At 55.9% G+C, this 10,257-nt stretch overlaps 1 protein-coding gene across 1 annotated transcript; it reads right to left on the bottom strand.

Moving 5' to 3' along the window:
• Nucleotides 1-277: 277 nt before the first annotated feature.
• Nucleotides 278-9,846, bottom strand: LOC144455723 (exocyst complex component 6B-like). Its single transcript, XM_078149255.1, has 2 exons — nucleotides 9,704-9,846; nucleotides 278-5,546 (listed from the first exon to the last, which is right to left on the bottom strand). Exons 1-2 carry the CDS (start codon nucleotides 9,829-9,831, stop codon nucleotides 5,420-5,422), a joined length of 255 nt encoding a protein of 84 aa, XP_078005381.1. The 5' UTR covers nucleotides 9,832-9,846; the 3' UTR covers nucleotides 278-5,419.
• Nucleotides 9,847-10,257: the final 411 nt, after the last annotated feature.

The following is a 10,257-nucleotide window of genomic DNA, read 5'->3' as shown; positions in this document are numbered from 1 at the left end:
TGTCTGTGTGCACACTGGCAATGCCAAAAAAGGTTCTAAGCCACCAGGAGAGATGCCAGGAAGAGCTCAGAAGGCACGGCCACCACCCCTTCTCCATCCCGCTGCCACCAAGTCCCTCCTTCTCTGGCCACTGGGCCCCCTCCTCCCAAGGTGCCTTGGTCTGTTTGCTTGGGAGGTGGAGGCCAACAGAGGTGCCAGTGCAGGGGCGGGGGGTGCCGCCTCACCTCCTCAGAGCCCAAGACAAGCGAGTCAGAAGAACAAGACAAAGCCCTGCTGCTCTGTTAAACAGATACATTGGAGGTCTGGTTTACAAGGCATTACAAGAGAAGTAAAGGAACAAGAAAGAAACGTGCGCGTTCCTGATATGTTTACCTGTGAACAACCCTGCTGCCAGCTTCGTCAGGATCTCTACTGTCAAGTTGGGAACAACAGAAATGTCCCTTTCAATTGAAAAACAGAATTTCCTAAGGTTCCCCATAAATGTGTGCAAAAAAGGGAAAAAAAAGCCACTTTCACCACATTTGCTTACAAAATGACCCAAAATGTGAGAGACAGGAGGGAGGGAGAGAAGGAAAACAGGGAAGTGAAGGAGGGAGAAAACAAGGGGACAAGGAGGAAAGATATAAAGAACAAACATGGAGTGGGCAGGAGCTGAGACCTGAGGGCCGGGCCAGAGGGAGGCTGGAGGCTGGGTCAGGGCAGGCTGCAGGGCACAGAGACCAGCCACCGCCCCCTCCCTAAAAGGAGTCAGCTCCTAGCAGTGGTCATCAGGAACTCGCCACTGTGGGCCTCGGACAGTTCCCGTGCCAAGAAAGTCCGTGTGATCTCCCTACTGCAGACTCATCCTGAAGTCGGATCCGTCCTCACGACCAGTCCTCAGGGCTTTTCTGACAAACTCCACTTCTTTCATTACAGGCAGGAGGAGGGAAGGGGTCAGACCCAGAGACTGGGGATGGAGGGAGAGGAAAGGATGAAAGAGGAATGAGAGAAGAGATGAGAGATGAGAAGAGGAAAAAGGAGAAGGGAGAAAAGACAGTGGTTCTCACACTGACTGAGGGAAGGTGGGCATATTAGACACTGACAGCTTCCTGCTGGGGGCAGACGCTGCCCACCTGCAGCTGCTCCCACGGCTCCAGGCCTTTGGGGGCTTCTGAAGGGGGAAGCCAGGCCTGAAGCTGGCCTAAAGCCCTGCCTGTCCCACAGGGGACCTCAGAGGCCTCCTAGGAGGTGTTTGCTTGGGGGAGCTCCCCTTGGCTGTTCATTTGATTGGGATGGAGAGGAACAGCCTTGGGATGAGCACCTTTTATCTCACATCCTGTATTACAATCCCTGGGACCCAGTCTGGCACTGGCCAAGAACAGTATGGGGGGCTGAGGACAACTTCAGGGGCCACGTGACTTGTTTCCAGTCATTGACTTCCAAGATCCAAGTTCTGCTCAGTCCTCCAGGAATAACCCAGCACCGTCCACAGAATCTGCTGCCCCACAGGCTAGGGGGAATGTTAGGCCCGATCAGAGGGATCATTTAGAGAAAGCCCTCCCTGGAAATGGAGCATTTCAAAATGTGCCAGGGGGACCTCTCTGCTGGCCTCTGGCTCCTGTTCTGACACCCCTCATCATCTTGAGTCTTCGGCACCTGCCTCTAGGCTCTAATCAAGTGGCTTCTGCCATCTATGTGGACCTGTGCAGACTGCCAAGCCTGAGGCCAGATGCCCCCATGAAGCTTGCTGGGGAGACTGGGCAGACGCTCCATAGTGGAGACTTTGTCTTGGGAGCAGTGGGTGCGGAAGAACCATGGCAGCTTCTCTGGGCTGCTGGGCATCCCTCCATTTGCCAGTTGGGGGCACTGATGCCAGTCTGCTCTGCCAGGTGCTGGAGGTCTCAGTACAGGCACAGATAATGCCAGTCTTATCCATGGAGTGGGGGTAGGGTGGGGGTGTCAACCACATATCTATTGGGGAAAAAAAAGCTTAACAATTTATCTTTCTAGAGCAAGACTTATTTTTTTCTTTTAAAAAGAGAAATGGCAACTATCTACATACATAGGTGGGTTAATAGCAGGAGAATGGGTTTGTTTTGTGTTGGGAGAGGGTCCATGGATGGGGAAGGGCTGAGAGAGCATGGTCTATGTATAGGTGGGTTCTCCCTCCTGAGCCTTGATCTTGGTATCTCTTCTGTCCTGTGAGAGGGCCCTGAGGAGCCCAAGAGCGGATGGGGGGCCCTCCTCCTCCCACCTGACTCCTTAGTGGCACAGCTGTTTCCTCCACCCTGGAAGAATTGGGCCTGAGGCCAAACAGAAACTGGCCAGCTGCTGCTTCCTGCACAGGGCCCTTCAGTGCCCTCTGCTCCCCTGGGGGGCTACTCTCTGCCTCCATGCCTGAGGCTGACCAGGGCTGGCCCAGATCTTCAAACTGGGCTGCTGCGGGAGAGGTAAGCCTCCCTTCCTCTTGAAGGACAAAATGGATGCTTGAGGGCCCCTGGGACATAGGGATGAATGTTTGGGGCACTCTGGACCACGAGGCACCCTCTGCTGAGCAGCCAGTCCTGGTGCTGGCTGAGGGTGCCGCCCTAGGCCAGAGGACTCCGCTAATTCCACATGGCAGTCAAGGCCCCTGCTCATCCTTACCCAGGGGCCTAAGCCTTCAGAGTGGAGCCCTGCTCAGCCTCAGGGTCTGCTGGGGAGGGGCCTGGGTGGTTTTTTTCTTCCCTTGTTTTATAAAAGGTGATGGAAGTAGGGGGTGGGATTTTAATATAGCCAAGAGACAGGCAGAAGGAGTGAGAGACAGAGGGGCAGAGAGAAAGAGAGAGACAGAGGAAGGAAAAGAAAGAAAGAGAGAGACAGATGGGGGGAGAGAGGAGGGGAGAGAGGAAGGGAGAGAGAGAGAGAGAGAGAGAGAGAGAGAGAGAGAGAGAGAGAGAGAGAGAGAGAGAGAGAGAGAGAGAGAGAGAGAGAGAGAGAGAGAGAGAGAAATCTCCGCCCTCCCCAGCAGCAAGTTTGCAGCTGACAAAAGCGATTAAGAATTCTGTTTAATGAGTCTGTCCTCCCACTAATAAAAACTGGAAATGCCAGGGAGGTGTCTCTGTCACTGCTTGCTGATGCTCAATTAGAGCTCCTCCGCCAGCAGCCGCAGTGCGTGCTCCTCAAGGGCCTTCAAGTGCCTGTGGTTGTTTATGGCCAGCTCTTCTCTGCAGCCCCAGCTCCCAGGGGGGCTCCCTCCTCCCTCCTCCCACATTGTCCCGGCCCCCTGGGCTGCTATATCCCAGGGCCCCAGAGGCTGGGGAGGAGGGATGGGAGCCCACGGTGCCTGACCTCTCGGGAAGGCCAGGGTGGGGACACTAATGAGGGTGCTGACTGACTGAGCATCTTCCTCACACCGGCCAGGCTGGTGACTCAGACGCCTGCCTTCCCAGAGACAAGCAGGCCGGCCTGGCTCATCGGGATTTCTGCTCCAAGTTTCCTCAAGGTGCTGTCAGGGACGGGCCCCAGAGGCCCAGGTGATGGCCTGTCCTCCCAGCCCTTCTCTAGTGAGTAGCAGCAGCGTGCTTCTGGAGGTGTCCCAGCAGGGCCAGGAAGGAGCCAACTGGTGGCCCAATTCCTCTGAGAGTCTGGGGCACACGGCCCCTGCTCGCTGAGGGGAAGGGGTTGTTTTGACCAATCTGGGGGCCAGGTCAGAGGCTGGCTTCTGGTGGGAATCTAGCTTCATTGTGGAGAACTGCAGGCACCCGCTGAAAGAGGGCCAGGGCCACTGGTGATACTGACCCCGATCTGGCCAGGGCCGCTCCGGCCCAAGAGATGCCTTTTCAAGTGTGGGGGAAGGGACTGAGGAAGGACAGTTAACTTTTTTCCAACCTGCTGCAAGGTCTGGCCTCTCTAGCTGTCACTTTTTTAAGGAAGGAGAGAAAGCTTTGGGGGACAGTTCCCTTTGTTACCTGTCCAACAAGATCAAGTAACAGACTGAAAGAAAGAAAATGTCCACAGAGTTCCAGTCTCCAAGAACAAAGAGGGGGCTGCCTCCTCTCCCCCCAAAACCAACCAAGACACCCCATTTCTGGGACCCTGGCAGACAGCTGCTCGTGGGGCAGAGCCCTGCCAACCAGATATACAGAAACATGCTGCCCATGAGCTACCTCGAATCAGGTGGCCAAGCTGAGAGGGAGAGGGAGGGAGGGGGAGAGAGGGAGGGGAGAGAGGGAGGGGGAGAGAGGGAGAGAGAATGAGAGAGTGTGTGTGTCACAGGGAGGGGGGCAAACTTCAAATTCCACTTAGATTGGGTTGATCACCCAGCAAACTGTAAAGGCCTGTGTCTAGGATGCAAGACCTTGCCTCTCGGGCACCCACTGGGAGTGTGAGGGAGGGACAGGATAGGTTTTGTGTTCACCCTGACTGTGGTCCAAGGCATAGAAGGAAATGCACCCAAGGGAGGAGGTCTGGAGGAGACTTGGGCAGAGCTCAGCACCCCTCTCCTCCAGCAGGGCTCAGGGCCGTGTTCTTGGGCTGTGTGTCAGGGGCATGGTAGCCACTGGCTCCTTGGGGCAAGCTCCCACAAGGCGCCGGGGCTTTTGACTGGTGACTTTTCATGCCCTCCATCCCTTCCCCTCGGTTAGCAGGAGTCTGGGACCTGCACAGGTCAGCTGGTCCACTGGGGACACAAGCCCTTGGCATCTAAGACAGTAACCCTTCCTCCTGGATTCAGCTTGGGTTCTTCTTCTACCCTGGGCTGATATCAAGGCCTTAACATTTGGATGGAAGAGTCTAGGTGTGGGCAGAGGGAGCTGCGACAGGGCCTTGGGAGGCCAGAGGGGCAAGGGAACTGGACGAGATGGAAACCCTGAGGCAAGCCCGCCGAGATCTAGCTTTGAAATGCAGACACATCGTGTCCCAGACCCACTGCTGCTCAAGGGTGCCATCTTAGCCACATCTGCCCGTGCAGAGGCCAGTTCCTCTCTCTGTCTCATCCCTTCCTTGCCCTGCCCTGGCCTTCCTTAGCACGGTGTGTAGATGGAGACCGCAGACTGCCTACTGAGAATTCTGTGGCCTTGGGGGAGGGGCCCAGGAAGCACTACCTGGACTCCCCTGGAGGCCACTGCCCCAGGCTCTCCTCTTCCTTGGATTAGAAACCAAAGCACAGCTCTAAGGAGAAAGGCCTGCCCGACCCTGTGGCATCTCTTCCTCCAGGTCCCAGCCTGTTGGGGGGGGAGGCAGAAGGTAGTTAGGCTGAGACCCAGGAGCAGTGCCACGCATGCAGTGACATCACAGCCCTCGAATCCTGACATAGCCAGTCCTCCCTCTCTTCCTCCCTCCATCTGTCTCTGCTCCGGGAGGAGGTTTCATGGATACTGTACAGAAGGTGATTAAAAAAAAAACAACAAAAACCACATATTCTCTTTGAAGAAGAATCCAAGCATGTAGAGCCCCGCCCTCATGAGTGGTGGCTGCTGATAAGTCCTCGGAGCTGCCTGGCCACGGTGTCAATCAGTTTCTGCTTGTCTCGCTCATTCTTCCGAAACTGTGCAAACACATTGTTCTTACGGCTGGTGTCCTTCATCCTAGGTAGAGGGGAGGACAGAGGGCAGGGAGTCAGAGGGCACTCTGACAGTGTCAGAAGGGCTCCCCAAGGAAACACCCGCGAAGCCCACTCTGAGGGTCCCCCTGGCAGGGTGCGCCGTCACCCTCCCCACGGTTAGCTCGCCTCTCCTTGGTTTCTTTGTTTGGGTGGCTGGGACATGAACCCGGGGGAAGGGCTGGGGCTCAAACTTTCTGGGAACCTGGACACAGGAAACAGGTCAGGGAGAGCCCAGTGACCTTGAACTCTTGACTAACCGTGGTCTTAGGAGCAGGGACAAGAACCAGAGGGAATCCCAGAATGTCTGCCCCCTTCCCCACACTATCAGTCAGAGCCAGTAAGCAGCAACCAGAAGGAGGGGTCTCCATGGGAAGCAATTGTGGGGAGGCAAGAAAGGATAGAAAGCAAAGTTATAGGGGGGAGAATGAAAAGGAGGAAAAGGTGGAGGAGAAACCCAGAGTTACTCCACCCCTCTATTCTAGATCACCCAGGGCTCTAACCGGGCAGCCCTTTCCAGTCTACCTCTGCACTCGAGGCTGACGCCTCTGGGGACCTTTCCATCATTAAATAAATGGTTCCTAACTCATGAGGATGGCATTTCACCTGGCACTGGGTTCCAGCATCCAACAGTGATCCCGTGGTAGCCAAGAAAGGTAATGTGAGGATTGTGGGCTGCAGGCCGAGGGGCTGGGGGGCTTGGAACAGAGATCCTAGGATGGAGAAGGGCAGTGTCCCACTGGCCTCCTTCCTGATCAGATCACACCAGGAGGCTGCTGGCCATTTGGGAACTCCACTGTGAACAGGACATAGATAAACTGAAGAGACGGTGGTGGTGGGCTCTACGAGGATTGGTTAAACTGCTCCACAAAGAGAGACTTGGGAGACATAAGACTCTTGTCTTCAAGGCCCTAAGAGGCTTTAGTGTGGAAAAGAGACCATGTTTGTTTTTGTTGGCCCAAGACGGCAGAACTGGGGACAATGGGTGGAAGCTGCAGGGACCCATTATGGAGCAGGCTGGCTGGGGAGGGAGGGATAGAGCACCCCTTTACTGGAGCTGCCAGCCAGGGCTGGGGGGCACTCCTTAGTTCTGCTGTAGGAGGGATGCTTCTGGATTAGAGGCCCCGAAGGACCCCTCCGGTCTTGGTATTGAGGGCCTCTAGCAAAGTCCAGCCTGGCCCAGGGTGGGGGAGGGGGGGTTCTCACTGAAGGCTCAGACAAAGCCGTAGGGCCACGGGAGCTAGGAACACTCATCCCTCTCGTAGACCTTAGTCTGAGCTGCTGGCAGATGGAAAGAAAACACCAACATGTCCTCTCTGGGACCCTGAGGTTGCTGGGCCCAGGCTGCTGCCCCAGAGGACGCTGCCCTCCCCTTATGGCACATGGCCTAAGGACAAAGAAGCATACTTCCTCTTCAGAGTGCTTTCCTCCAGACAGCCTGAGCAGAGGCAAACCAGCAGTGCTCGCCCCGATGCGGAGCCTTGAAGGTTGGGGCCGGAGAGGCTCATCCAGCCCTGAGGTGGGGTCAGGGCCTGGGCCTCCTAGGACGCCCCTTCCTGAGCTCCTTGGAGCCAAGCTGCTCCTGGCTTAGGTCACGGTCATGCTGTCTGGATTTCAACAAGATGAGGTTCGGCTCTGGAGAAAGACGGCTGAGACGGATCCTGAGCCTCTGGGCCAACAGTCTCTGCAGCTCCTCTGGGTGGGGTCTGACTAGACTCACTCTGGAGGGGAAGGAGGTGGGGAAGTGACTTGTGAAAGAAGGTGTGCGCATGTGTGTGTGTGTGTGTGTGTGTGTGTGTGTGTGCGCGCACGCGCGCGCATGCACGTATATGCGTGCAGAAGCTTCTATAGTGGGAACGTTTCAGGAGGACCCAGAGGACCCTTTCCTGGGGAGTGACTGCCTTGGACTGAGAAGCAGCTCACCCCCAAGCGTCCAGTCACTTGACTCTCCGGAGCAGTGAGCCGCTCCTCTCTTGCATGTGCTCAGACAGCTGTGAGGGACTCGTTTCCCAGGACACTGGCATTCAGAGCTGGACGGGGTCTTGGAGATCACCTAGCCCGACTGCTTTATCTCCCAAGGAGGACAGTCATGATCAGGCAGGGCCAGTGACTGAGGTGGCAGCAGCAGGGTGCTTCTGAAGCCGGATCCTTTCACCCCCAATCCTGAGGTCTTTCCATTGCACCGTATACCATGTATTCTAATGAGGTTGTGGGATTCTCTGGGAGTGTCAAGAGCCCTGCTGCCCATGGGGGAGGCTTCAGTCAATCAATTCAGCTTGTGGGTTTCAGGGCCTCGGACAATAGGTGGCACAGTGGGTGCAATGCTGGGCCTGCAGCCAGGAAGAGCTGAGTTCAAATCTGGCTGCAGACACTCACTGGCTGTGTGACTCTGGGGACCTCAGTTGACCTCTGCTGGCCTGTTTCCTGAGACAGAGGCAACAACAGCATCTGCCTGGCAGGGTTGTTGAGATAATATTTGTAAAGCGCTTTGCAAACCTTAAGGGGCTCTACAAATGCGATCGCCATCATCTTCACGTCATTATTATTTCAGGTGACTCCAGGTCACCAGGCAGGGGTCTCGGGGCAGGGCAGCAGCCCGTACTGCTTTCTCATGACCAGCTCAAGGTTCGGGGGCGCTGCTTTGGGGTCCTCACTCTTCAGAGCTCCATCTGGAGCTGCTTCCACCAAGCAAAGCTTTCCCTTAGGGGCCCAATTTCATATCTCAGAGTCCCTTGTTCCCCAAGTAGCCCCTCAGAGGAGGGAAGAAGGTCACAGGGAGGAAGAATGGTACAGAAGTTGCTGGCCAATCAGTGCCTGGCCAGCTCAGGGGATTAGTATGTTAGCTGGGATTGAGAGGCTTCCCAGTGAGGTCATTAAGGGAAAGGAAGAAAGCAAGAAGCCTTGGTGCCAGGGAGAGGGCACAGGCCCAGCTGACTCTACTTACTCTCTGGATATCCCGGGTGAGGGAAGAACCACAAAGACACCATTACAATGGCAAAGAGGGTGGACAGCTTTCCCTTATGGCCGGCAGAACCTGACTGGACCTGACCAAAGAGTCCAAAGCCCCCAGGCCCAGGCTTGGCCAGAGACCCTCCTAAGCAGTTGAGCTTTCCTTAGGACAGAGGTGTGCTGATGGGACTGTGCCTAGCAGCACACGCTTGAACATGCTGGTCCAGCTCCAGGACAGGGGCCTCAAAGAAGGAGGCCAAATGCAACCTCAGCCCCAGAGTCCCGTTAGTGCTGGCCTAGATGATGCCCCTACTCATCCCCCTGACTGACTCGAGCCCTCCTGGGCAGCCTGGCCTGACCCTGGCACTCTTGAAGACCAATGCCTGCCACTTTTTCTAGGCCCAGCCGCACAATGAAGAGTCACTGGTAAGACCGTCCTGGAGGAGTCTCTGGCAACAGCAAGAGGGCACGGGGGCTGCCATGAACGTGACGCTGAGGGCTTTCTTGCTGCGGACACGTCTGGCAGGCCTTCCACAGCAGGGGGCTGAGGCAGAGACTGAGGCAGGACAAGACGCTGCAGGCCACAGTGAGGCCCTCTGGAGCTAGCTCAGCTGGACTTCCAATGGAGTCAGTATGGATAGGCAGAGCACATACGAACAAAGTTCTTCAGGGTCCTCCATGATTTTTTAAGAGTTTTAAAGATTCTGAGCCCAAAACATCTGGGAACCTCTGCCTTGAAGCAAGGCCACATCCTCTGGGAAGGGCTGTCCAGGCTGTCTGTGGGGCTCCCTCTCACCTCCTCAGCAGGCCAGGGGACAGCTTTCCTCCACTGACCAGGCTCTCTAAATACCCTGTCCTCTGACTACCGATGGGCCCACAGGTCTGCCTAGCAGGGGAAGCAGCAGTCCTGGGTTTGGGACAGTGCTCAGCACCTTAGGGACAATATTTCTGGAGGAGGCAGGCCTAAGGGGCCTGATCCAGGGCCCGGCCACTTCCCAGACACACAGCTTTTCTCTGCCCTTCCAAAGGCCTGGAAAGGGCCATGTTTTTCAAGGGACAGAAACTAGCTCCCCCCTTTTCCTTTGATTGGCCTCCACGGGCAGCTGCTACTAGGAAGGCCTGCATGGGGCCAGTCTGCCTGCCCTATCTTTCCTCTCTATGGCCCACACCACAGGCCTCCCAAGGTGTACTCACTTTTCGAGCAGGGCCAGGGCTGTCACTGGGTTGACACGCAGATATTTGCAAGTAGGTTGGCCATAGTCAGCGAGGTATGTTGACCAGTCCCACTGGGTGAAGAGATCCAAGAGCTGCAAAACACGCATGGCCCGGGGGTTAATCACAAGTGATTATAATAATAATCTCTCCAGCCTCCCTGCAACCAGCAGCCAGGACAAATGGTGACATTAGCACACAGAGAGCATCCTCCAGTCATCGAAGAAGGACGACTGTGAAGTTGGCGGGACCAGACTATCGCTGCCATTGGGAGGATGTCCCCAGTGCCAAGCACACAGTAGGTGCTTCATAAGTGCCAGACGACTTGTCTGGTGACAGGTGAGGATCAAAGAATGACAGCAACAGATTCCTCGACCAGCATCCAGATGTCTGTCCCCTAGGGGTTAAGGCAGTGGGTCTGGGGGCAGGACATCACGCACTCCCCGGGGCTTTGGGCTGTTGCCCCGTTTCTTCATCTGTAAAATGAGTGTTGGACTAGACTGCCTCTGAGACCCTTTCCATCTCTGGATCTAAGA

This window comes from Phascolarctos cinereus, unplaced genomic scaffold, assembly GCF_003287225.1.
Source record: "Phascolarctos cinereus isolate Bilbo 61053 unplaced genomic scaffold, phaCin_HiC Scaffold_2;HRSCAF=192, whole genome shotgun sequence".
Taxonomy (NCBI): domain Eukaryota; kingdom Metazoa; phylum Chordata; class Mammalia; order Diprotodontia; family Phascolarctidae; genus Phascolarctos; species Phascolarctos cinereus.
The sequence above is the reverse complement of the archived record's forward strand: the minus strand, read 5'-3'. Positions and strand labels throughout refer to the sequence as shown.